This window comes from Mobula hypostoma, chromosome 4 (genome assembly GCF_963921235.1).
Source record: "Mobula hypostoma chromosome 4, sMobHyp1.1, whole genome shotgun sequence".
NCBI lineage: Eukaryota > Metazoa > Chordata > Chondrichthyes > Myliobatiformes > Myliobatidae > Mobula > Mobula hypostoma.
This window is the reverse complement of record NC_086100.1, coordinates 156,944,304-156,972,073: the sequence shown is the minus strand read 5'-3', so window position 1 is coordinate 156,972,073 and position 27,770 is coordinate 156,944,304. Positions and strand designations below refer to the sequence as shown.

The 27,770-nt window shown below is 42.5% G+C and overlaps 1 protein-coding gene across 1 annotated transcript; it reads right to left on the bottom strand.

Annotated features, from left to right (window-relative positions):
• Positions 1 to 631: 631 nt before the first annotated feature.
• On the bottom strand, positions 632 to 25,606 carry LOC134345704 (S-phase kinase-associated protein 1-like). Its single transcript, XM_063046803.1, has 6 exons — positions 22,048 to 25,606; positions 20,234 to 20,333; positions 19,075 to 19,148; positions 18,464 to 18,607; positions 5,188 to 5,328; positions 632 to 2,741 (listed from the first exon to the last, which is right to left on the bottom strand). The coding sequence occupies exons 1-6, from the start codon at positions 22,141 to 22,143 to the stop codon at positions 2,706 to 2,708; spliced, it is 591 nt and encodes a 196-aa protein (XP_062902873.1). The 5' UTR covers positions 22,144 to 25,606; the 3' UTR covers positions 632 to 2,705.
• Positions 25,607 to 27,770: the final 2,164 nt, after the last annotated feature.

The following is a 27,770-nucleotide window of genomic DNA, read 5'->3' as shown; positions in this document are numbered from 1 at the left end:
CCTACAACAGCACTCCAAATAGATGTGCTCAATGGTGGGGAGGGTTTTCCCATTATGGACTAGGCTTTTGTACCACTATTTGTAAGATTGTCCATTCAAGGGCACTGATGTTTCCATACCAGGCTGAGATGCAGCCAGTCAATATACTCTCCACCACATATCTATTGAAGCTTGTCAGCTTTTAGATTCACGCTGAATCTTCATAAACTTCAAAGTAGAGGCACTGCCATACTTCCTTCATAATTGCATTTGCATGTTGGGCCCAGGGCAGATCCACTGAAGTGAGGACACTGAAGTTGCTGACCCTCTCCACCCCTGATCCCTGATGAGGACTGGCTCATGGACCTGCAGTTTCAAGTGCCTTTTGCTGAAATCACCTATTTGTACTACCTTAACCACAGAAGTGCTTTCTGGCTTTTAAAACCTTGTACCATTACTCTGCAATAACTACCAGAAAGATTTTGCACCTTATACTGTATGTCCATCAATTCTTAGTAGTGTATTCTTTAGCCCTGATTCAGGGAATACAATCCTAGTTGGTGTATTATTTCAATGGAAATAATGAGGTAATCAATGTACGCAAGGCATGTTACACAAAAATCTCAACCAGTCAGTGCATTTAGTATTGTGGAATTAACTTTAATGAAAAGGTGCAAGAATCTTAAGGATTCATACGGTCGATAAATTCGGTCAATATCTACACAATGGTGGCCACCAGCAATAGCATTGCTTCAACACAAGACAGCCAGAAAATTAGCCACTAATTTATCAATTCAAGTTGATAGCACAAACCAAACTCTACTTCAAGCTAGAGATATTTAAAAAAGACCCACATTGCATTTGGGCCTACAGCTACCAGAAGTAAAGCTAAATTGATGATTATCAAATCTGAAAAGTGAAAGAACACCCTTGAATAATGACCAAAAAAAAGTGATTGTATTTGAAGGAGGCTTCCAATCTAGCACTTTAATTATTTTAAGTTTGCAATGTAAAATCTGTGTATCAGACACATCACCTCAAAGGAACCCCAACTCCACACCATCACCTTTTTTAAAATCTTATGTTTCTGAAGGCTTCAAGTTTAGTTGATATGACATTTATTCTTCATTGGTCACATGCTGATTCTGAATTGCATTCAGAATTGCAATTCTTCCATTTTTTGCAATAAAAGAATTGACAATGCTAGTTTGGAATTCGTCAGCTATACAGAACTGTGCAAAAATTTTAGGCATATATAGCTAGGGTGCCTAAGACTTTTGCACAGTATTGTAGAATTTTACGAATTGCACTATACTGATGCCACAAAAAAAAACAAATTCCATGACAAATGTGAGTGATGATAAACCCTATTCTGATGTGGGTCTCTATTGTGGACTGAGAGTGGGAAGAGGGCAGGGAGAGGGGAATCATGGCCGGGGAAAGAGGAAGGGTGAGTGGAGGGAGCAGGAAGCACCAGAGAGACATTCTGCAATGATAAATAAACCAATTGTTTGGAATCAAATGACTTAGTCTGTATCTCAGGGCTGGATAGGTCTGCATTCACACCACCCTTCACCCCTGGCACTCCTCTGCCACCCTCCCTTCCGCAGCACTCCACATTTGCTATTCCCAACATCCTTTGGTCCCACCAGATTTATAAATTTGATCTCTGCTCCATGTTGACAAATACAGTACTGTGCAAGTCTTAGGCACCCTATCTATATACATGTGCTCAATACTTCTGCACGTGCTGTACATAAATAATGTAAACATTCAAGATTAAATTACTCTATCAACAGATGAACCTGGATTGATTATATCAATAAATCTAGTATGACCATTTTCTTTGTTTGCTGTGACACCTCCCCCTGAAAAAATATTCTGGACATTCATAGCTGTTATCACTGGTGCTGTTACTCCCATAATCACAAAAGCATTTTCCTGGGAGAAAAGAGCAATACCAGAGACATATGGGCAACAAGCCATTTTAAGTGCTCCTCTCCTTTGAAACATAAACTACAAGTTATTTCATGAAGTTTCTTTTTGAAAACAAAAGAAACAAAGCAACTGTACTCCATAGCACAATAAGAACAAGCCAGTTCGACACTAATATTCAGAAATTCAAAGAGTGAAGCAGTACAATTTGTGGAGTTTTGTTGGCCAAAAATGCTCACAGATCACATTAAGAATTCTACATCCCATTAATTCTTTCAACACTGATTTTTTAAACCAGTTCTACCACACCTCTCCATTTCTCTGCCAACTGTGGGTTATGTAGAAAGTCTGGAAAAGAATGGAACGTAAATCATCTTTGATACAAATAGAATACATCAAGAGATCACTGGTGTGACAACAATCCTGAGGATGCACTTCATGCGCTGTGATAAACACGGGCAAAAATCCATAACCAGCAATAAATTGATTCAAATATCATTTGGGGATTTTTTGTAAAAGGTAGCCATGAAAAAAGTCATTGAAAGAGTAAACTTTAAATACAAATTAACATAGTAATTGCTGTCATGCTGCCAGTTTTATACAACTTACATTCCACTGATCAACGAGGTCGGAGTGGAGTAATAAATAGTCACTGTGCTACTCGCTAACAGGTTGCATGGAGCACACTGCAAGCTCAATTTATTACTATTTAAAGGAATCACAGGCTGCTAATGATATAATACATGGTGCAAGGAAAGCTTTTTCGCTGAGTTGTACATTCCTACTGTGGGTCACTTCTCTTCACACCACTGATTCTCCTTCCGTACCTGAAAAAGAGAAGTATAATTAGATCATCCTTCATCCTTCCATGAACATGTACATAGAGAGAAATGTGTCATTTACATTACCACAGTCCGAGGATGAGCCGAGGGCAGCTAATGTCATCAGGCTTCTGGTACCAACGTAACAGACCCACAGCTTATTAATCCTAACCTAACCCATGTGGTCACACAGAGAACATACAAACACCTTACAGACAGGAGCAGGAATTGAAACCAGGCCCCTGACGCTGTAAAATGTTATGTTAACCACTATTCTACCATGCCACCTTCCAAGTTAATCTCCCACACTCTTCTCCATACCATGGTAGAGAAGCTCCAATGCACAGGATCACAAGAGGCTGCACAGTCAGCTCCTTCATGGGGTGATTGGATCTTAAGTTTCATTTGTTATGGACTATACCTTTAAGGAGGGAGAGGGGGAGGGTGAATACAGTGTTACGAAAAGCAGCTGTCTTCAACTGCTGACTGAGTCACTATAGAGAGAGCGCGGAGGAGCTACATGATGGACAGCTGGTGTTCAGCGTGTGTGGATTTAAGGTCAACTGTCTTTCTCGCGGACACACAAAAGCTGGTGACGAAGAGTCACTGAATTAACTCTTCAAGTGCCCACGAGGGTGGGTTGAGGATCGATCAGTGGCTGTCACAGTGCGTGTTAGGGTGACCCTGTGGGAACTACCGGTGTGTTTAACCCTTGCCTGGGCTGGTAGTTTTACCACTTGAAGATGTTACCCTTAGTGTAGTCATATTTGGGCTAACTTGAAGGATTCGCAGGACAACGGGAAGATTGACGACACTTGTTTATTTGGATTACAAATACCTCTCTCTCACCTCAATTCCATGGAGTGAACTGAACTTTCTTACATACCATCGTAAGACTGCAACTCTGACTACCTGAGCTCAAATGAGTTTGGGAACTTTATCTATACACCTATACATGCATAACACCTAACTCTTGATTTACCTGGTTTAAGTTACCATATTACGTAGTTACTAAAATAGTGATTTGTTAACAGCGACAGCAGACTCCAGGTGTGAGCTACTGCTGCCGATACTTTTACAGGGTTGCATGTATGTAAAAATAGGCACAACCCTCCCCACCATCAAAGATAGCAAGAGGCAGGTTCTGATGAATGGTCTTGGCTGAAACATTGACTGTTTGTTGCTTTCTATGGGATGCTGATCTGCTGAGTTTCCCCAGCATTATGTGAGATACTCTGCATTTCCAGCATCTGAAGAATCTCTTATGCTTACAAAAAGAGGCAGTGCCTCGAAAAGACAGCATCCATCATCAAGGACTATGACCCAGGACATTCCCTCTTGTTAGGGAGGAGCTAAAGGAGAATGAAGACTCATTCAATACTTCAGAAATAGCTTCTATCCCTTTACATTCAGATTTCTGAATGGTCCATGAATACCATGTCTGTTTTTTGTACTATTTTTGGAATTTATTAGTAATTTTGTACAGCTGATGTATAAAAAATCACATACTATTAAGTGATAATCTGATTCTGATTTGGTTCATCTGTTTATTACAATTTTGGATATTAGTGAGCATTTTTAAAGACAAGTATACATACAGGAGTAGTAACAGTAAAAACTCAAAGATCGACAAAATGGCAAATATTAATTGCTAGTTAATTGAAATAAAATGCAGTGCAGCCATAAGATGAACATTTTGCTCTGCACAATGTCAAAAAAACCTACAAATAAAAGTTGTCCCCGAATATCTGAATAATTTGTAGGAGCTAGTTACACCAAGTCTCATGTGCTCTCTAACACAGAGAAAACCACCCCATCAGTGGCTTGAAATAAGTTATTTAATCAGCTTTGCTCCATAGACTCCACTCTACTAGCAGAACTGGGACACTTGAGTTACAAGGAGATACAGACAGGCTGGGGCCATTGACCCGGATCACAAAGCTGAGGGGCAACCTTGGAGGAATATAAAGTTATGAAGGGCATATGTAGCATGAATAATTATTCTTCCCCACACCACCAACCCAACAGATAGGGAAGTCTAAAACTGAAGGCACAGGTTTAAGGAAGTGAGGAGCCCAGAGGGCAGTGGGTAACAAGCTGCCAGAGGAAGTGGTAAAGGGAGTACAACTACAATATTTAAATAGTTATTTTGATATGAGCCAAACATGAGGAGATGGGACTAGCTCAGGTAGGCAATTTGGTTGTTAAGGAAGCATCAAGTCATCAGCATGTTTCTGTGCTGCATAACTCACAACTTTATGTTGCTTTGGACTTGTCCAGCCTGGATTCAAACCATAGCCAGGAGTTGCTCACTACAGCCACATAGCCCCTAGTATGCATTTCAGACAATGCTTAGAGAAGAGGAGAAAGGGATACTTCCTTCAAGCCACCCTAAACCAGCAACAACAAAAAAATAATACAAGAACAATCCTTCAAGCTGAGCTGACAATACCTGTGCTTCCTCTTCCTCGGTAAAATCATTCTTGATATTGAAAGTTTTGCGAATTTCTTCAGGTGGTTTTCCTTTTATCATGTTGGCTACAGTTTTGCAAGTTACGTCTAGCAGTCCCTTGATATCAAGGTAGTTTGCTGCCTATTGAAACAAAAAATGTTGATTAAAACAAGTTTTTCCACTGTGGAACAAAAAATATCCCAGCCATGCACTTCATGAAGGGTCATTCCCCAGATTTTCGGGGTACAGCAGTGATTGTTTCACTGGACTAAATTCAGAAAAGACGACACACTGTTGAATTCACATATTCAATCCCTAAAAAAAAACAACTCCTCAAAAAGTGAAGCAGACCGCAGCTGCAAGCAAAATCCAGGCAGCAGGCTGGTATAGACAAGAAGGTCTAACAACCAAAGCTTGAGGTTTAATTAGCAAGGCCATGTCCCTGACCATTAATGTCTAGGCGGTCACGATTCATCAGAAACTCAATGGCACCTAAAGAAGAGCTGTGACAAATGGCATACAGTTGCAAAAAAAAGTTTGAGACCCTTTGCAATTACCTGGTTTTCTGCATTACTCATAAAACCTGGCCTGATCTTCATCTAAGATACAATAATAGACAAACACAACCTGCCTAAACTAATAACACACAATTATACTTCTTGACAATACTGAGTACACATTTAAACAATCAGAGTCTAAGTTCAAAAAAGTACGTGAGCCTCTAGGGGAATGCCTTCTCAAAAGCTATTTGAAGTCAGTCTTCTAATCAAGGAGATAAGCTTGGAGGTGTAGGTTGTAGAGGTGTCCTGCCCATAAAAAAAAGACAATTGGGTTACTGATAGAGCCTGTCCTTCTCAAGAAAGATCTACTTGTGCCTCAATCAAATCAACTTCCAGAGGACCTTACAAGAATTGTAGAGATGTACGAAGCTGGAAAGATTACAAAAGCATTTCTAAAAACCTAAAGTGTTCATCAATCCACAGTACGAGAAGTTACCTACAAATGGAGAAAACTCAGTACTGTTGCTACTCTCCCTACGAGTGGGCATCCTGCAAAGATAATGCCAACATGCAATGCTGAAGGAGGTGAAAAAGAACCCAAGGGTAACAGCAAAAAACCTGCAGAAATCTCTAGAACTTCCTAAAGTCTCTTCATGTGTCCACTACAAGAAAAACACTGAACAAGAAAGGTGTTCCTGGAAGGACACTACAGAAGAAGCCACTACTCTCCAAAAAAAAACACTGCTGCACATCTCAAGTTAGCAAAAGACCACCACACTTCCACAACACTTCTGGGACGATGTTCTGTGGATAGATGAGACAAAAGTCTAACTTTCTGGCAGAAATGCACACTGGAGATAAAAGGGCACTGCTCACCAACACCAAAACTTCATCCCAACTGTGAAACATGGTGGAAGGAGCATTATGGTTGAGGCTGCTTAGTGCCTCAGGGCCTGGACAGCTAGCAATTGTTGAGGGACAATTAATTCAAAATGGTATCAAGTCATTTTACAGGAGAATGTCAGGGTAACGGTCCGTCACCTAAAGCTTGTTAGAAGTTGGATGACACAACAAGACAATGATCTGAAAGACAAACAGTAAATCAACAAAAGAATGATTTAAAAAGAAAATTCATGTTTAGGAATGGTGAAGTCAGTGTTCAGACCTTAACCCAAATGAGATGGTGTGGCATGACCTGAAGAGGGCTGTTTGTGCAAGGTATCCCAGAAATATTAACTGAAACTGTTTTGTATGGCGGAATGGTCTAAAATTCCTCCTCATTACTGTGCAAGTCTGATCAGCAGCTACAGGAAAAGTTTGGTGGAGGTTCTACCAGTTATTATAGGCATCCATTAGTCTCATGAGACCATAGGTTTGTGCCTTGGAAGGTTTCCAGGGCGCAGGCCTGGGCAAGGTTGTATGGAAGACCAGCAATTGCCCATGCTGCAAGTCTCCCCTCTCCACGCCACCGATGTTGTCCAAGGGAAGGGCATTAGGACCCATACAGCTTGGCACCGGTGTCGTCGCAGAGCAATGTGTGGTTAAGTGCCTTGCTCAAGGACACAACACGCTGCCTCAGCCAAGGCTCGAACTAGTGACCTTCAAATCACTAGACGAACGCCTTAACCACTTGACCATGCACCAACACTACCAGTTATTAAATACAAGGGTTAACACACTTTCTCCAGCCTGGGCTGTGAATGATTAAACAATATGTTCAATAGAGTCATGGAAGTACAATTGTTCGTACGTTATTAGTTTAGACAGATTGTGTTTATCTATTATTGTGACTTAGATGAAAATCAGACTACATTTTATGAGGGATTGTCTACTGAGTCTTTGTGGGTAGAAGTTAGAAACAGGAAAGGGTCAATAACTCTACTGGGTGTTTTTTGTTAAATAGACCACCCAATAGTAACAGGGACATTGAGGAGCAGATAGGGAGACAGATTCTGGAATGGTGCAGTTATAACAGGGTAGTTGTGATGGGGGATTTTAATTTCCCCAATATTGACTGGCATCTCCCAAGAGTGAGGGATTTAGATGGGGTGGAGTTTGTTAGGTGTGTTCAGGAAGGTTTCCTGACACAGAATGTAGACAAGCCTATAAGAGGAGAGGCTGTACTTGATCTGGTATTGGGAAATGAACCTGGTCAGGTGTCAGGTCTCTCAGTGGGAGAACATTTTGGAGACAGTGATCACAATTCCATCTCCTTTCCTATAGCATTGGAGAGGATAGGAGCAGACAAGTTAAGAAAGCATTTAATTGGAGTCGTCAACGTTGCTATCCCTTGAGGTCGAGGATGATGGTCTTCATTCTGAAGAAGTGGCCCACAGAGTGAAGACGCCTGTGCGTGTATTTGTTTAACATGTACTTGATGTTGCACTCCAAGAAGAAAACAATACTTCACAAATCAACCAACTAATTCCAATGGCATGGAAACCACGAAGATTGGAGAATTGGAATAAGGGGAAATATGAAGCTATCAGGCAGGAACTTGGAAGCATAAATTGGGAACAGGCGTTCTCAGGGAAATGTACAGCAGAAATTTGGCAAATGTTCAGGGGATATTGCGTGGCATTCTGCACAGGTACAGTCCAATGAGGCAGGGAAAGGATGGTAGGGTACAGGAACCGTGGTGTACAAAGGCTGTTGAAAATCTAGTCAAGAAGAAAAGCTTACGAAAGGTTCAAAAAAACTAGGTAATGGTAGAGATCTAGAAAATTATAAGGCCAGCAGGAAGGAGATTAAGAATGAACTTAGAGCTATGAGAAGGCCTTGGCGAGCAGGATTAAGGAAAACACCAAGGCATTCTACAAGGATGGGAAGAGCAAGAGGATAAGATGTGAGAGAATAGGACCAATCAAGTGTGACAGTGGAAAACCGTATGGAACTGGAGGTGGTAGCAGAGGTACTTAATGAATACTTTGCTTCAGTATTCACTACGGAAAAGGACCTTGGTAATTGTAGGAACATACATCAAAGTTGCTGGTGAACGCAGCAGGCCAAGCAGCATCTGTAGGAAGAGGTGCAGTCGACGTTTCAGGCCGAGACCCTCCGTCCTGACGAAGGGTCTCGGCCTGAAACGTCGACTGCACCTCTTCCTACAGATGCTGCTTGGCCTGCTGCGTTCACCAGCAACTTTGATGTATGTTGCTTGAATTTCCAGCATCTGCAGAGTTCCTGTTGTTTGGTAATTGTAGGGATGACTTACAGCAGACTGAAAAACTTGAGCATTAAGACATTAAGAAAGAGAATGTTCTGGAGCTTTTGGAAAGCATCAAGTTGGATAAATCACCGGGACGGGACGAGATATACCCCAGGCTACTGTGGGAAGCGAGGGAGGAGATCGCTGAGCTTCTGGCAATGATCTTTGCATCATCAATGGGGACAGAGAGGTTCCAGAGGATTGGAGGGTTGCAGATGTTCTGCGCTTATTCAAGAAAGGGAGTAGAGATCGCCCAGGAAATTATAGACCAGTGATGTCTTACTCAGTGGTTGGTAAGCTGATGGAGAAGATCCTGAGAGGCAGGATTTATGAACATTTGGAGAGGCATAATATGGTTAGGAATAGTCAGCATGGCTTTGTCAAAGGCACGTCGTGCCTTACAAGGCTGATTGAATTTTTTGAGGATATGACTAAACACATTGATGAAGGCAGAGCAATAGATGTACTGTATATGGATTTCAGCAAGACATTTGATAAGGTACCCCATGCAAGGCTTATTGAGAAAGTAAGGAGGCATGGGATCCAAGGGGACCTTGCTTTATGGATCCAGAACTGGCTTGCACACAGAAGTCAAAGAGTGGTTGTAGACAGGTCATATTCTGCATGGAGGTTGGTGACCAGTGGTGTGCCTCAGGGATCTGTTCTGGGACCCCTTCTCTTCGTGATTTTTCTAAATGACCTGGATGAGGAAGTGGAGGGATGGGTTAGTAAATTTGCTGATGACACAAAGGTTGGGGGTGTTGTGGATAGTGTGGAGGGCTGTCAGTGGTTACAGCGGGACATCCATAGGATGCAAAACTAGGCTGAGAAGTGGCAGATGGAGTTCAACCCAGATAAGTGTGAGATCGTTCATTTTGGTAGGTCAAATATGATGGCAGAATATAATATTAATGGTAAGACTCTTGGCAGTGTGGAGGATCAGAGGGTTCTTGGGGTCCGAGTCCATCCGACACTCAAAGCTGCTGCGCAGGTTGACTGTGTGGTTAAGAAGGCATACGGTGCATTGGCCTTCATCAACCGTGGGCTATACAGGACCCTGGTCAGACCCCACTTGGAGTACTGTGCTCAGTTCTGGTCACCTCACTACAAGAAGGATGTGGAAACTATAGAAAGGGTGCAGAGGAGATTTACAAGGATGTTGCCTGGATTGGGGAGCATGCCTTCTGAGAATAGGTTGAGTAGATTTTGCCTTTTCTCCTTGGTGCGACAGAGGATGAGAGGTGACCTGATAGAAGTGTATAAGATGATGAGAGGCATTGATCGTGAGGATAGTCAGAGGCTTTTTCCCAGGGCTAAAATGACTAACACGAGAGGACACAGTTTTAAGGTGCTTGGAAGTAGGTACAGAGGAGAAGTCAGGGGTAAGGTTTTAAAAAAAAAAATGCAGAGTGGTGAGTGCGTGCAATAGGCTGCCAGCGACGGTGGTGGAGGCTGATACAATAGGGTCTTTTAAGAGACTCCTGGATAAGAGGGCTATGGGTAACCCTAGGTAACTTCTAAAGCAACTATATGTTTGGCACAGCTTTGTGGGCCGAAGGGCCTGTATTGTGCTGTAGGTTTTCTACATTTGTAAAATTAGGTTCACAAACTCTTTCTTGCAACTGTACCTCCTGACACCAATGCCTTTCCATCACCTACAAGGAATAACTGACAGAATGGTCAATATTTGCATGGATGAAATGCAGCTCTAAAATACTCAAGCAGCACGAAAACAATGTCTGGTAGACCGATCCAACAACCACAAAAACATTTCAGGCACTGGTGCAGGGAATAGTGTCCCAAATCTACAACTTAAACAAGCTAGAACAAGGGTTTCAGGTATGACCACACCACATGCAAGTTGTCCAAGTCTCACCAAACCACTTTGGAAATTTCAATTCCTTCATAGGTGGATGAAAATCCTGTAACTCTCTCCCCTACACTGTGGGAGTACCCTCATCTGAAAGACTATGGGGTACAACACAGCAGTTCACTACTACTCTCTGATGGAGAATAAGGACTAGAAATAATGCTGGCCAAGAATGGAAAATAAAACCTACAGATCTCTCCTTAAAAACTAATTAACGACCTTTGGAATCTGTCAATTTTATCTGGTTGGGTCCGTACACAACTCTCAGTTATCCTCTGAAATGGCACTAGGCAGAGGTAACCAAAGCAATTGTCACATCCTATGGAGGACTAATATACCAGCTTAGATTAATAATAGGAGCAAGTGACTACTTTACAAATCTGATGCACGTGATGTCTCCAACCAGCTATATGACAGTAGCCATTTATTCCACAAATAATATCCAACTTCCTATAAAACAACACTTCTAAACATTGCTTCCACCTTACCCAGTATCTGATCACATTCAATGTGAAAAATCAAATTGCTCAAATATGCATCTAACAAAACTGTTCTATCAGCAGGCAACTACAGAGAATACAAATCGCCACATTTACAAACGATCAGCTATGACGAGACAAGTAAACCTACCCCAGTATTAACAGCAACTTAAATAGTAAAGAGTTGATCACAACACAACTTAAAAGCAATTTGACCCATTTGGTTTGTGGTCAAAACTTCACTGAACTAGCCACACATATGCTGTGACCACAAGAAATGTGCATTGAGCAGTTACCCAAATCTCAAACCTTCCCTGACCTGCAAAAAATACAGGATTGTGATGAAATAATGTTCAAGGGCAATTCTAATGATTTGCAAACAATTTAATACCACCCAAAAACAAAGATTAGCACCGCACCCACCATTCACTTCCTTTGGTGTGACCCGATATGAAATGCAAGAAGCTATGTACTATCTTGCCATTAATAATATCCTGTTGAAATGATGGCCATATCTGCATGGAAACAACACCATGGCCAAATTAATTAGAGGCCTACATATAAAGCATCATATCAAATATCGACAAGAGCAAAACAATAATTATTTAGACACTCAGTTATGAGATCTCCTGCTGGTTGTTGAAGGAGTAACAGCCTTTTGCAGTCGCTCCTACTTTACTTACTTTACTGCTTCCAACCTGTTTTGAAACCTTACTTTTAAAAGTGATATTGTTTTACTATGAGTACAAGGGGTGCAAAAAGTACTAAAAAAGACCCTCTTCCACCTTTGGAAGCTATAATGGACTTGCTTCGAAAACACAGAAAAGAATCCTCCGACGGGTTTCAGCAGCAGTTCCAACAACTCAGCTCTGAAATTAAACAAATAGATGCAAAATTGGATTCTATTCAAAAAACCTTAACTGAACACGATAAACAAATAGAAGAGAATGAAGAAACTCTTGACGATTTTGGATGTGAAAATGGATGATCTACAGAAGCTTTGTGAAAAACAATATAAGTCTAATGAAAAATTAAGACAGAAGATTATCGATTTAGAAAACAGAAGCAGAAGAAATAATCTACGAATTCTCGGTTTTGAAGAGTTAACAGAAGGTAATCAGCCTACTGAATTCTTTGCAAGCTTTTCGGCAAAATTATTTCCTAAAATCTTTCCATCTTTACCTATGATTGATCGAGCTCATAGATCATTTGTGTCTAGACCACCTCCAGGAGCAAGACCCAGATCTGCAATAATCTGCTTTCATGAATTTCAGACGAAGGATCGCTTAATTCGTAAATCCCGTCAAAGAGGAATGATTGACTAATCTGGTCAGAAGATCAGGAATCGAGGATTTTTCACCCGAGGTCATGAATGAGCGTGCTGTTCAAAAATGTTATGTTGGAACTTTTTAACAAAGGTTTCAAACCTTCTCTTCATTATCCTGCTCAGCTCAGAATTATACTGAAGGATCTCTAAGGAATGGTTCCATTCGAGCGTAGAAGCTCAGAAATTCTTAAAATCAGAAGATTAACTGTTCAGTATCTTTCTACATGAATAATTGCTTCTTTTACTTTTGGTAAACCTTTGTAGCTAACTATCCTTTTGAAACTTTAAAGAGAACAAGATTTTAATGAGTTAATATCTTGTGCATTCATATGCTTTGAATTTTGATAGGTTTTTTATTATTTTATACTGTACTTATTTTTCTTGTTTTTTTTCTGTCAAAAAGGCTTAGTTTTCATTTTATCATTTTGAAACTGTAATAATTAAACTATATGTGTTCTTCTTATGAGAGTTAAGTTTTTTTCCCTTGACTACTGTTTTGTCTAGGTTGGAATGCAGTTAACCTTGAAACTAATTTGGAGCTAAACCAGTAGGTTTTTTGGGGAGGGTGACGCCATTAGATTTAGCTGTCAGCTTTCTTTTGGCTGGCTTTCTGACTTTGGGAGGGTGGGGAGAAGTTTTTTTTTCTGGAAGTTGTTTTGGATTTTTAGCCAAATCTGTTGCTTGGTTACCACATTTCAAGGTAAATTGTTTGGTTTTAATATACATTCCAGTGGTTATTACTTTAACCTTTCTATTAAATAGTATTAAAAATGGATCAAACTAATTTACTTAGTCTTAACGTGAAAGGATTAAATCACCCTGTGAAATGGATGATTTTTGCATATATTAAAAAACTTAAGGTTCCAATTATTTTTCTACAAGAAACTCACATACGTAATGGTGACAATTTACGCCTTCTCAGCAGATGGAGAGGACTACATTTTTATCCCTGTTTTTAGGTTAAGTCTAGGGGAGTTTCGATCTTTATAGATAATATAGTTCCCTTTGTCCAACATGTAAAGTAGTGTCTGATACCAATGGGCATTTTGTCATAGTGTCAGGAAAATTAGGTAAGTTAATGGTATTTGCTAATCTGTACACCCTGAATATTGATGCCCCAGGATTCTTTGAGCGTTTTTTTTTCATTTTTGCCAGATTGAGCCTTTACTCATTGGTGATGGGAGGAGACTTTAATTGCTGGTTAGATCCAGCTTTAGATCAGTCATCTTTTAAACCAGCAACACTTAATAAATCAGCTTTGTTTATTCAGTCTTTTCTAATGAAATGTGGTATTGTTGATGTATGGCATTTCTTACATCCACTAGACAGGGAGTATTCGTTTTTTTCTCATGTCCACCACACGTATTCCAGGATTAGAAACCTTAGAAAAACTACAGCACAAAAACAGGCCTCTTGGCCCTTCTTGGCTGTGCCGAACCATTTTCTGCCTAGTCCCACTGACCTGCACACGGACCATATCCCTCCATACTCCTCCCATCCATGTATCTGTCCAATTTATTCTTAAATGTTAAAAAAAGAAATTTAAAAATTTTAAAGAAATTTAAAAAAAGATTGATTTTTTTTTATTGACAGCCAAATGATTCCATTAGTTCAATCCTGTGAATTATAAAGAGATTGCTGTCTCATATCACGTCCCTGTGCTTTGATCTTTAAGTCTCCCTGGTCTTCCTCATACAAACAGATCTTGGTGCTTTAATCTAATTTTGCTATCTGATAAGGATTTTTTAAAGTTTCTAGAGAGACAAATTATTCTCTTTTTTGAAGAGAATACACCGGAAGAGACTTCTAGTCTTATTATATGGGATGCTTTTAAGGCCTATATTAGAGGACAAATTATTTCATATACTGCAAGTGTCAAGAAAAAAGCTAATAAAGAGAGAATTGAGTTAGCTATCAGTTGAAACAATTAGACCAAAAGTATGCCTTGGCTTCAGATCCTGCTTTATATAAAAGGGGTATTGAAATTCAAACTAAATATGATCTTCTTTTAACTTATCCATATGAAACTCAACTCCTAAAAGATAAAAGTCAATTTTATATTCATGGAGGCAAAACAGGTAAATTACTGGCTAACCAATTAAAAGTCTTTATAGCTAAACGGCAAATTAAAGAAATTTGTAAAGCTAATGGTGATAGGACAACTGACCATTCAGAAATAAATGATATCTTTAGAAAATTCTATTCTAAACTTTATAGTTCTGACCCTCTTAAAGATAATACTATTATGAATAATTTTTTAGACCAATTAAACATTCCTACACTTTCTGTTGATAACCGTAAACAGTTGGATCAACCTATTTCTTATGAGGAAACTGCCGTGCCTGTACGTTCATTGCACTCGGGGAAGGCTCTGGGTCCTGATGGATTTTCTGCAGAAATTTATAAGGCGTTTTCCTTACTGCTTATACCTCATTTATGTTCAGTTCTTTCAGATTCCTTTAAGTTGTGTAGGTTGCCACAATCTTCCTATGAAGCTTCTATTTCACTTATCCTTAAAAAGAACAAGAACCCAACTGAATGCTCTTCATACAGACCAATTTCCTTACTTAATGTTGATACTGAAATTCTATCTGAAGTTTTGGCCCGTAGGACTGAAAATATTTTAACATCTATCATTTCTGATGATCAGACCGGACTTATTAAAAATTGATATTCCCACTTTAATATTAGTCATTTATTAAATGTCACTTATTCTCCTTCTAAGGAGATATCGGAATGCGTGATATCTTTAGATGCTGATAAGGCTTTCGATCGGGTTGAATGGAATTATTTATTTAAAATCTTAGACAAATTTAATTTTGGTCCCAATTTTATTCAATGGATTAGATTACTTTATTTATCTCCCTCTGTTCAGATTCTTACTAATTTTCAGAATTCCAAACCTTTTAAACTTCAACATGAAACCAGACAAGGTTGTCCTTTGAGCCTTTGCTCCTTGATCTGGCCTTAGAACCCTTCGCCATTGCTGTTTGAGAATCTAATGATATTATTGGTACTTTAAGGAGAGCTACTATCCATAAAGTTTCGCTTTACGCTGATGACTTATTGCTTTTTATTTCTAATGTTGAGACTTCATTACCTCCTGTGCTTTCTTTACTTTCTTGCTTGAGCCTGTTTTCAGGATATAAACTGAATTTACATAAGAGTAAACCTTTTCCTTTGAATAATTTGGTATCAATTAATACTAACCTTCCTTTTAAAATTGTAAGAAATCAATTTACCTATTTGGGTGTAACAATTACTAAGAATTATAAACACCTACTTAAAGAAAATTTTCTTATCCTTCTGAATTATGTAAAAAGGGCACTATCAAACTGGTCGCCCCTTTCCTTATCGTTGATTGGCTGAATTAACTCCATTAGGATGAATATTTTACCCAAATTTATATACCTTTTTCAGGCCTTACCCGTTTTTATTCCTAAATCCTTTTTTGACTCTCTTGACTCTATTATATCTTCTTATATATGGAAAAATAAACATTCTCGACTAAATAAAGCTCACCTTCGAAAAGCTAAAAAGAATGGAGGTTTAGCTTTACCAAGTTTTAGGTTTAGGACAGCCAGCATACGAAATCTTACGTTTTGGACATATTATATTAACCGTGAGGACTGTCCGGTATGGGTTTCTTTAGAAGCTAACTCTGTTAATAAATTTTCTATGATCTCTCTTCTTGGATTCTCACTTCCTTTATCTTTAAGTAAATTAACTGACAATTTGGTAGTTAAACGTACTTTGAGGATCTGGGTACAATTTAGAAAATATTTTGGTTTAATGAGATTTTCTCTTTCAAGTCCCATTTTTTCTAATTATTTTTTTAAACCCTCTATGACCGATCCAGTTTTTAAAGAATGGGAAAGATTGGGTACTAAATGCTTCCAGGATTTGTTTGTTCGTTTGAAGAGACTTACCAAAAACCCACTTTTTCCGATGTCTACAAATTAGAGACTTCCTGTGTTCTCAATTATACACATTTCCTAATAGTCCTGATAAGGACTTATTAGATGTAATTTCTAATTTGAAATCCTTTCCAGTTAGTATTCTGCATTGTGAAACCCTTTCATAATGGCTCAATATTCAATTCCAATATTTACGGTATGTTGTTGGGTAGGGGTCCCCAACCTTTTCTGCACCACGAACCAGTTTAATATTGAGAATATTCTTGCGGACCGGCCGACCCGGAGGGGGAGGGGGGCGTTCAAGTAGGAATAAACTCAACTCAACATGTCTTTTACAGTTAGGGTTGCCAACTTTCTCACTCCCAAATAAGGGACAAAAGTAGCAGTCAAATACGGGACAGTGTTTGCCCCAAGAAAGACTACCATGACCATGAAGCCTTGCGGCGGGCACCTGTGTGCGCAAGCGCGTATGTGCCAATTTTTTTCCCACAAATCAGTTTTGACTTAATCTTCCCAACTACATTGTACATAGATTATTTCTACTTTATATAGGCTGTGTATTTATCATATCATTCCTGCTTTTCCTATATGCTAGTGTTATTTTAGGTTTTATACGTTATTTGGTATGATTTGTTAGGTTTTTTTTGGGTCTGGGAATGCTCAAAAATTTTTCCCATATAAATTAATGGTAATTGCTTCTGCGCTTTATGCCATTTCGGCACGAAAGGTTTCAGAGGAACGCTCTACCATAGCGGAGGAAATACGGGACAAGGGCGGTCCCGTATGGGACAAACAAATTTAGCCCAATATACAGGATGTCCCGGCAATATGGGACAGTTGCCAGTCCTATGTTCAAGTTCAACAGTGCGTGACAGGGAATGAGGAAAGGTGCAGCTGACTGATATTGTTTCCTCTTGGCCCAGTAGCACATGCTTTGCAGCCTGGTACCAGTCCGCAGTCCGGTGGTTGGGGACCGCTGTTTGTTGGGAATGAGAAATGCTCCTTTAGACAAAATTAAAAATCTCTGGGAACAAGATTTACAGACTTCAATTTCTGAGGAAACTTGGAATGAAATTTTTAAATTCACTTCTTCATTATGTGCCCGCCACTCCCTCCTACAATTTAAAGTGGTCCATAGGGCTCATATGACTAAGGATAAGTTAGTTTTTATTCTAGTTTTTATTCAGCTATATCTCCCTTTTGTGATAGATGTAACAATGGAGAAGCTTCATTAATTCACATGTTATGGACTTGCCCGAGTCTTGAAAAATACTGGAAGTATTTCAACTTTCTCGGTACTTTTTAAGGTAACTTTTAAGCCTAACCCTTTGACCGCCCTATTCGGTATTGTTGGAGGAAAATATATTATTTTGGAGACATCTGATTTGTACATTTTGGCGTTTACTTCTCTTATAGCTAGGAGGGCGATCTTGTTTAAATGGAAGGATGTCGTTCCGCCTACCCACGCTCAATGGTTATGTGATGTTATGTCATGCTTAAATTTAGAGAAGATCTGTTGTTCAATTTCTGAATCCAGCCAAGACTTTCAAACATTGTGGGGACCATTTCTGAACTATTTTCAAAACCTTTGACTTGCTCTTAATGTACAAATGGTGGCTAATAACATATTTCACTTTATGATAAGGATTTTTTTTCCCTATCGAACAGCTTCGATCTTGGTAGTGGGTTTAGATTTTTTTTCTGTATAATAAATTTATTACATTTCAATATTACAATTTAATTTAATTTACATGAATATAGGGTGATGTGATTGCAAGTGTGATTCTAATATAATGTACTTGGTATTATTTTATCTTTTTTTTGATTTATAATATATTTCTTCTTCTACTCTGTATTCCTTTATGTAGAAACTAATAAAAATATTGAAAGAGAGACATTCAGTTATGACACATTACAGTCACAATGCAAAGCTTCCAGCAGTTGTTTAAAACCACGAGGATGCAATATTACTAACCAGAATTAATTCAAAGAGAGTACCCTGGTCAACTTTCAGAAACTCCTGATCCCACACAGGTATGTCATCAGTTCTCTTCTCTTTGTTTTCATCCTCTTCTAGTGGTGAAGGATCATCCCGGTGATGTGTACACCACTGGATCACCTGGGTGTATAAACGACTTTGCATGTTTACCAGTCCACGTACACCGCAGGTCAACACTGTGGAACATAGTCCACAGAACAGGGTAGCCAACTGGATAATTGTTTATTCAAGAGCCCTAGAAAATAAGGACAATTTTTAAACCCTATTTTAACCACTGATATAATAAACATCACTGATCTAGATGCTATTTAAAATAGATACAAGGAATAACTCCTTTGGGGGAGAAGAGTGCCCTGTTTACCTGCTGTGCATCTCCAACGTTGCAGCAAGTTCACAAAATTACAGTCTGAAGAAACAACCAAAATTGGGTATTAAAATCTCTGGAGTGGGGTTTGAATGTACAATCGAGCTGAGATTGACACAAATCTATTTGACTTTGAGTGGTTCGATGAAGTTAACCAGGAACTCTACAACAGAGTCATTGCCCCTATTGAAAGATAACCACTGAATATATTTTGGCATCCTACCTTTTTCAGAATTGCAGCATTCACATTTGGTAGAGGAACTGGCTCATCATCACCTTCATCATCCATTCCCAGATCTGGGATCTGGGAGTAAAGCAAATGTTAAACTCACTGATATAGTTCTAAACAGGCTGAATTTCATAATGAAAGAAAAAAAAATCATTATCACCAGAATGAAAAGATTTGTGATTCAGACAACAGGTCTTTCACTAGAATGGCTCTGATGCTACTAGAACTACTGAATAACATCAGTGTCCACTCCTATGCCTTTCCAGATTTTTACAACATGTGAATTGTCCACATTAAAATAACCTTTCTTCAGGTTAGATTTTCTATCAATTCTCTCAAGAGTTCAAAAAAAGGTACAGTTTTATGATAGCAACCATTCCCCACTATTAAAAAAAACACAAAGACGCCTATTACAGTCAAGTTGTTGCCAGCTGATTTACTGCAGTCAGGTTAGCATCACTGGATCACTGCCACGTCTATCAATAGCATCCCGCATTGGCATTGCAGCCAGTTTATCCCCTGCTGCATTCACCATTGTCTCAGCAAGCACATTCTGTCAATTATGCAGAAAGTTTAGCATTGGGCAACACTAAAATAGTGCAAACAGAAATAAAGTCAACCAGTGAAACCTGTGCTTTTAGGTACAGACATTTAAAATCAGAATTATTATTAAAACACTAGCTGTTTGCAGATTAAACCAGAAAATAAACTAAATTCAACACTTCCTGGTACTCTGTTTATGAATGAAGTCCAGGAAAACTAGTTACCATTGATCTGATGAGGTGTGCATGTGTGGGAAAGCACCCAAAGCTGGACAGTGGATTGACTTCAGACATAAAACCAGGCTGTGCGAGATTTGCTGACTCATATGCATCTTAAAATCATTGGGAAGGCCTCGAGAAGAAACTCTGTTATTCCAAAGTTCAATTGCAACCCTGAATGTTTCCATTAATGAAAAGGACAAACATTGATTCAAATTCCAGATTAAAATGAGAAAAAAAGGTGAATTATGCAATCACCTCTCAACATGTACTGCATGAAAGGAGCAATGTTTAAACAGCTAAGACTTCAACCAAATTTTGCCATGACAATACATTAACTGTCTGCAGAGCATTTTAAAATATCAGTCATCTGAGCCCTTGTTTAGACATACCTTCCAACATAGTCTTTATAGTGATGGATTGTTTTGCTATTTCTACATCAACCTCAAATATCTCTCCATCCGAACTCTGCAGCTTAATGGCCGGCATTCTCTAAAGGAGAGAGAAGGAAAGTAGTAACAACTGAAACTTCACATCATGATCTCAGATTGCCCACACAAACTTCCAAGCACTATGTTCTTATCACCTTGGTAGCAGACATATTATCCATTACCATTCATCTTTCTGTTCGGAGATTTGCTATCCCAAGCTTCAATTAGCATTTCACTTCAAACCCCTGATCAACCAATTGTCAGACTTCAGATCATTAAGCCATAGCTTCAGGATACAATCTCACTGGTTCTCAGGTACTTATTTTAGCTCTATACCACTCCCAGCAGTTTCCCTTTCCTTCAAGTATTCTTACATCTTTAAATGACCTTATAAGATTCACATGGATGTTTACAAAGGAGGCAAGAGTAAATAAAAAGCATCCAGACAGAAATGAAGAAATGCACACCTTCACACCTGCAAAAAATGGATCATCCATAACATCAGCTTCAAATTCCTGGGTGGCAACATCTCTGAAGATCTATCCTGGGCCCAATATATTGATGTAATTATACAGAAAACACGCCAGCAGGTATAGTTCTTAGGAGTGAGGAGGTTGGTATGTCACCAAGGACTTTAGCAAATTTCTACAGGTGTACCATGGAGAGCATTCTGACTGACTGCACCACCATCTAATATGGAGGGGCCACTGCACGGCATCAGAAAAGCTGCAAAGGATTGTAAGCTCAGTCAGCTCCATTACCGGCATCAGGCTCCCCACTGTGAAGGACATCTTCAATATTCACCATTCAGGACATGCCCTCTTCTCATTGCTACCATCAACAACACAAAGGTACTTGAGCCTGAAGACACACACTCAACGTTTTAGGAACAGCTTCTTCCTCTCCCCCTCAGATTTTTGAATGGATCATGAACACTACCTCACTTTTTGCACTATTTATACATTATATTTTTATTGTAGCTTGAAGTAATTTTTATGTACTGCCGCCACAAAACATCAAATTCCATGACGTTAGTGATGATAAACCTGATTCTAAACCTACACCTAATTCTCATATTAAGTGCTTTCCCCCAATCCTCATCAGTTAAAAACTTTCAATGAGCTATGCCTGGAGACCAAAAAAAAGCACAAACTACCTAGAGTAAATTACAGCTCAAAAAGAATGTAGCTGTTCCCTGACTCCCATCCACCACCACCAAACGAAAATAAATATAAGCAGGTAAAGGGGGTGCAGATGCCGTTGGGTGAATTTCGTATGCAACTCCCAACCACTGACAGAGCCAGAAGCTGCAACAAAAGGCATCAAGGAGCCACACATTTTAATTCCACATCCCATTCCCATTCTGCTAGGTCTATCCACAGCCTCCTCTACTGTCAAGATGAAGCCACTCAGGTTGGAGGAACAACATCTTATATTCCATCTGGGTAGCCTCCAACCTGATGGCATGAACATTGATTTCTCTAACTTCTGCAAATGCCCCATCTCCCCCTCGTATCCCACCCCTTATTTATTTATTTATTCCCCCCCCCTTCTTTTTTTTCTCTCTGTCCCTCCCATAATCACTCCTTGCCTGCTCTCCATCTTCCTCTGGGCTCCCTTCCCCCTTTCTTTCTCCCTGGGCCTCCCGTCCCATGATCCTCCCCCTTCTCCAGCTGTTTAGCCAATCAACTGTCCAGCTCTTGGCTCCATCCCTCCCCTCCTCCTATCATTTTGGATCTCCCTCTCCCCCTCCCACTTTCAAATCTCTTACTCACTCTTCTTTCAGTTAGTCCTGACGAAGAGTCTCGGCCCGAAACGTCGACTGTACCTCTTCCTAGAGATGCTGTCAGGCCTGCTGTGTTCACCAGCATTTTGGGTGTGTTGCTTGAATTTCCAGCATCTGCAGATTTCCTCGTGTATGCGGCATCAAGGAGCAACAACTTAAACAATTGTAAGGCAGCCTCCACGGACAGATTAGCAACAACAGGAGGCAGAGAGTACAGGATGGCGGTTCTGCGAGGGTAGGTAAATATCGCCAGCCCACAGCCACATCACTCGCTGCAGTGTCTACGGGGACGATGGGGGAATGAAACCCTTTCCTCCACGAACTGAGTAACAAGCAAACATGCACCTGTCGTGGGAAGTTACCGGCAGGGGCGTATCAACCGAAAATAGCGCCTAAGTCAAGCACTGAAATTGCGCCCCTGTCCAAACATCTGACACCCATCTTTTAGATAACTTTACCATAATATCAGCTCAAAAATACAAGTCAAGCTCGTTAACCTTTTAATTAACAAATTATGGCACTACATGAAAATTATAACTGCACCGTCCTTGCTCTCACTGATGCAGTTTGGTCTATGATGTGATCAAAGTCAGTTTTTTAAGTTTCTTCTCTTTCTACACTCAGCAGAGCAAGATCACAGAGTCTGCCTTGACCCATGGAGGCTCTCAAATAAGAAAGTATGAGTTTTAACTTGCTGAATGCTCTCTCACAGCTGGCGATGAGAACTGCAATGGTTAGCATTATCTGAATAGCAATGCGAAGATTGGGGAAGACGCTCTCATCTCCATACTGAACAATAAATTCAAGAAGCTCTTCAGGTCTTGATATTTTCATGTTGACCCGCCTTGATAGCAACATTCTGCAATCCAAAATTTCTTCATATAGCTGCTGTCCATCAACATCAGAGCTGTACAATTCGCCCAAACTTTCGCACTTCTTCTTTAGGTCATTACTGTCAGCGCCGTAACGCAGTCCCTCGACATCCGAGAAGGAACCCAAACTTGGCGTCAGTGTTGTGCAAACGAGCAAACCTTTCGTCCATTTCTCTGTGAAGACGGTCGAGTGTTCCCTTCATGACTCTTTCCATTTCCTCCTTAGCTGTTAACCCAGCATCTCTCGAGTTCTCATCAGCCATTCGTTTCTTTTGTCTCTGACGTCTTTCAACTTCAATATTCCATTCTTGACAGAGATCAACGCCTTCCTTGAGTGACTCACTAACCAACACTTCTCTTTCATCATAAAAATGATCTCAGAGGGCTTTCAAATCCAGGAGAGCATCGTGGAAGTTCATGCTAGGACACTGCAGCCTCTTTTGAATATGGTCAATACGAATGAGTACTTTGTTCCAAAATCCTAGCAAAATCAGAAAATCGTAACTCAACATGCAGTTGTACAGCTGCCTTGCATCACTACTTGTTTCACTGGCCTTGTTTTCAATGTCTATCATGTCCTGGAGAACTTGAAGTATCTCCTCAAGGTACTTGTTGACGGGCTTCACTGCTTCTGTCCTTGCACTCCACCTGGTTTTGGACTTCGACTTAACAACCACAGGCATAGCATTTTTGAGTTTTTCCCAGCACTGTGTTGAATGAGAGAAAAACACACAGAGAACTTCGATGGTTCCAAAAAAGTGACCAATATTGTATCCTGCTTGGCTGCATGTACACCCACCAAGTTGAGTGAGTGATTGTTGCAATTCACAAACACTGCCAAGTTGTTGTTCTCACTTATTCTTTGATGATCACCACCTCTGGGTCCGGCCATCACAGCAGCGTTGTCATAGCACTGTGACCGCCAATCTTGTAGCTCCATTTCATCCTTCTCTAGCTGTTTCAAGATGTCTTCAACCAAGCTCTCAGCGTCCTTCTGGCTTATCTGGATAAAACCAAGCAAGGACTCTCTCACATGGACTGTTTTCCTCTGAAAATCAACTTCCACATATCTCACTACTTCTGACAGCTGCTTGCAGTGTGCCTGATCAGGAGTCGAGTTGAACATGGGACCATAAGTACTTGGCTTTACGAATGCTTCCAGTAAACTCTAGCCAACAGTGGATGCCATCATGTGGATGAATTCGTTTTGGACACCCGGTGAAAGATAAGACATGGATCCAGGATGACTTTCCAAATGAATGAGGTGTTCTTTTATGACAGGGTCAAAGAGTTTCAGTAAGCAAAGGAAATTTCCCACATTGGAGTCATCGTCTAGCTGAAGTGACTCTCTGTGTCCTCGCAAAGCCAGGTTCTGAGTCGCAAGGAATTTTATGCAGTGAAGGATTCTTGTCAAGATATCACTCCACTTCTGCTTTTCCTTCTCAATCTGTGACTGAAATGCAGCGTCAATAACTCCTCTGTTTCCAGCTAAATTTCTTTCCACTTCTTTCCACTGTGTGAAGCATTCCCAATGATTCTTGGCATTTTCATAAACACTAATCCTTTCAGGTGCTTTCCACTGGTTGAATCCACTTTCCTGCTCCAATGAGGATTGATGGTCTGACCGGGAATAGAGAAGACAACAGATACAAAATGCAGACTTTTTAGAAGGGGAATAGACCAGCCATGAGCGAGTCACTTCCTCACACACCATTTCCCAATTTCCTCTTGAACCAAGTTTTGTTCATTGAGCAGTTATTTGTTGGTAGGAAAGGCCCCTCACTGTTCCGGAAATACTTCGAACCCAGCTTTATTATTTCTGTTCTCAACACATCAGGCAGAATTGCTTTTCCAGTATCCTTGTTGAACTTCAGAAGTCCAGTGTCATGCTGTTCAATCACTTCTGGTATGACAGTTCGAGGCTCTTTGACACCATCCAGTTCACTAGGTTCAGTGTCGTCAGGCTCAATCTCGTTGAGCAAAATCTCGTCAATAAACTCAACGTCACCACCGCCACCAACATCGTCTTCCCCTCCTGTCATGTCCACGTTCTCTGTGGCAGCCTCACTCTTAACCTCGTCATACTCGGATTTATCTGACTTGACTTCCTCCTCGGCTTGTGACGCATTTGTACTTAATCCACCTTCGGATTCTAACAAACTTGTAGCAGGTGCAGGCGACTCCATGGAACATGTCAAACTACTTGTTCTGGGCTTTTCAAAGAAGGGCATGAAGAACTTGCTCAACTTCTTGGCTTCCTCTGCCTACAACTTTCAGCTCTTCATCCTTCAGCTCCACTTTCCTTCTTCATGAAGAAACGTTTCATGGTCTAACTTCCAACTACTGATGGAGCCAGACACTGCAACAAAAGGCATCAAGGAGTGACAGTTTTAACAATTGTAAAGCAGCCTCCGCAGACGGATTAGCAACAACAGGAGGCAGAGAGTGCAGGATGGTGGTTCGGCGAGGGTAGGTAAATATCGCCAGCCCACAGCCACACCACTTGCTGCAGTGATAACGGGAACAATGGGGGAATGAAACCCTTTCCTCCACGGATTGAGTAACAAGCGAACATGCACCTGTCGTGGGAAGTTACCGGTATCCTCACTGTCCGAAGCCACCACACACAACCCCGCCACTAATCCAACCCCGCTCCGCGCACAACCCTGGCACTAATCCGACCCCACTCCGCCCCGCCACCAATCCGACCCCACTCCGCCCCGGTCACTAATCCGACCCCACTCCGCCCCGGTCACTAATCCGACGCCACTCCGCTCCGGCCACTAATCCCACCCCACTCCGCCCCGGCCACTAATCCCACCCCACTCCGCCCTGGCCACCAATCCGACCCCACTCCGCCCCGGTCACTAATCCCACCCCACTCCGCCCCGGCCACCAATCAGACCCCACTCCGCCCCGGCCACTAATCAGACCCCACTCCGCCCCGGCCACCAATCAGACCCCACTCCGCCCCGGCCACTAATCCCATCCCACTCCGCCCCGGCCACCAATCAGACCCCACTCCGCCCCGGCCACTAATCCCACCCCACTCCGCCCCGGCCACCAATCAGACCCCACTCCGCCCCGGCCACTAATCCCATCCCACTCCGCCCCGGCCACCAATCCGACCCCACTCCGCCCCGGCCACTAATCCCATCCCACTCCGCCCCGGCCACTAATCCCACCCCACTCCGCCCCGGCCACTAATCCCATCCCACTCCGCCCCGGCCACCAATCAGACCCCACTCCGCCCCGGCCACTAATCCCACCCCACTCCGCCCCGGCCACTAATCCCACCCCGCTCCGCCCCGGCCACCAATCCGACCCCACTCCGCCCCGGCCACCAATCAGACCCCACTCCGCCCCGGCCACTAAACCCACCCCACTCCGCCCCGGCCACTAATCCCATCCCACTCCGCCCCGGCCACCAATCAGACCCCACTCCGCCCCGGCCACTAATCCCACCCCACTCCGCCCCGGCCACTAATCCCACCCCGCTCCGCCCCGGCCACCAATCCGACCCCACTCCGCCCCAGCCACCAATCCGACCCCACTCCGCCCCGGCCACCAATCAGACCCCACTCCGCCCCGGCCACTAATCCCACCCCGCTCCGCCCCGGCCACCAATCAGACCCCACTCCGCCCCGGCCACTAATCCCACCCCACTCCGCCCCGGCCACCAATCAGACCCCACTCCGCCCCGGCCACCAATCAGACCCCACTCCGCCCCGGCCACTAATCCCACCCCGCTCCGCCCCGGCCACCAATCAGACCCCACTCCGCCCCGGCCACTAATCCCACCCCGCTCCGCCCCGGCCACCAATCCGACCCCACTCCGCCCCGGCCACCAATCAGACCCCACTCCGCCCCAGCCACTAATCCCACCCCACTCCGCCCCGGCCACCAATCAGACCCCACTCCGCCCCGGCCACTAATCCCACCCCACTCCGCCCCGGCCACTAATCCCATCCCACTCCGCCCCGGCCACCAATCCGACCCCACTCCGCCCCGGCCACCAATCAGACCCCACTCCGCCCCGGCCACTAATCCCACCCCACTCCGCCCCGGCCACCAATCAGACCCCACTCCGCCCCGGCCACTAATCCCATCCCACTCCGCCCCGGCCACCAATCAGACCCCACTCCGCCCCGGCCACTAATCCCACCCCACTCCGCCCCGGCCACTAATCCCATCCCACTCCGCCCCGGCCACTAATCCCACCCCGCTCCGCCCCGGCCACCAATCCGACCCCACTCCGCCCCGGCCACCAATCAGACCCCACTCCGCCCCGGCCACCAATCAGACCCCGCTCCGCCCCGGCCACTAATCCCACCCCGCTCCGCCCCGGCCACCAATCAGACCCCACTCCGCCCCGGCCACTAATCCCACCCCACTCCGCCCCGGCCACCAATCAGACCCCACTCCGCCCCGGCCACCAATCAGACCCCACTCCGCCCCGGCCACTAATCCCATCCCACTCCGCCCCGGCCACCAATCAGACCCCACTCCGCTCCACGCTGTTTACAGGACGCACCGCCGCCGTGATGTCACAACCCTCGCAGCGCAACGCTCGGACCTCAGCTAGGCCTCCGCTACGATGCCTGTTTGTCAAACAATGTTTGATTTAAAACCAGGCAGCGCGAATTCCTTATCTCAGTCTTTCCTATAACCGAATATTTTCTGAGAACAGACCCAGGGTGGAGGCAGGTCTGCATCGGAGAAAAAAAGTTTGCCTACCACAACGCAGATGTGCTCATTGATCCTATTTGTAAATCGTCAGACAGTTGTTACCGATGGATGAAGGGCTGGTGTGAAGCTTTCCTCAGAAAAGGTTGTCGCC

What these genes read in the sequence shown, in the direction of transcription:
- LOC134345704 (XM_063046803.1), bottom strand. Translation starts at nt 22,143, where the DNA reads ATGCTGGTGAACACAGCAGGCCTGACAGCATCTCTAGGAAGAGGTACA. An exon ending in CAGGACTAACTGAAAGAAGA is followed by an intron (nt 20,334 to 22,047) that starts GTGAGTAAGAGA and finishes TCTCTCCTTTAG; the next exon opens with AGAATGCCGGCCATTAAGCT. An exon ending in CCGAGGAAGAGGAAGCACAG is followed by an intron (nt 2,742 to 5,187) that starts GTATTGTCAGCT and finishes TCTCTTTTTCAG; the next exon opens with GTACGGAAGGAGAATCAGTG.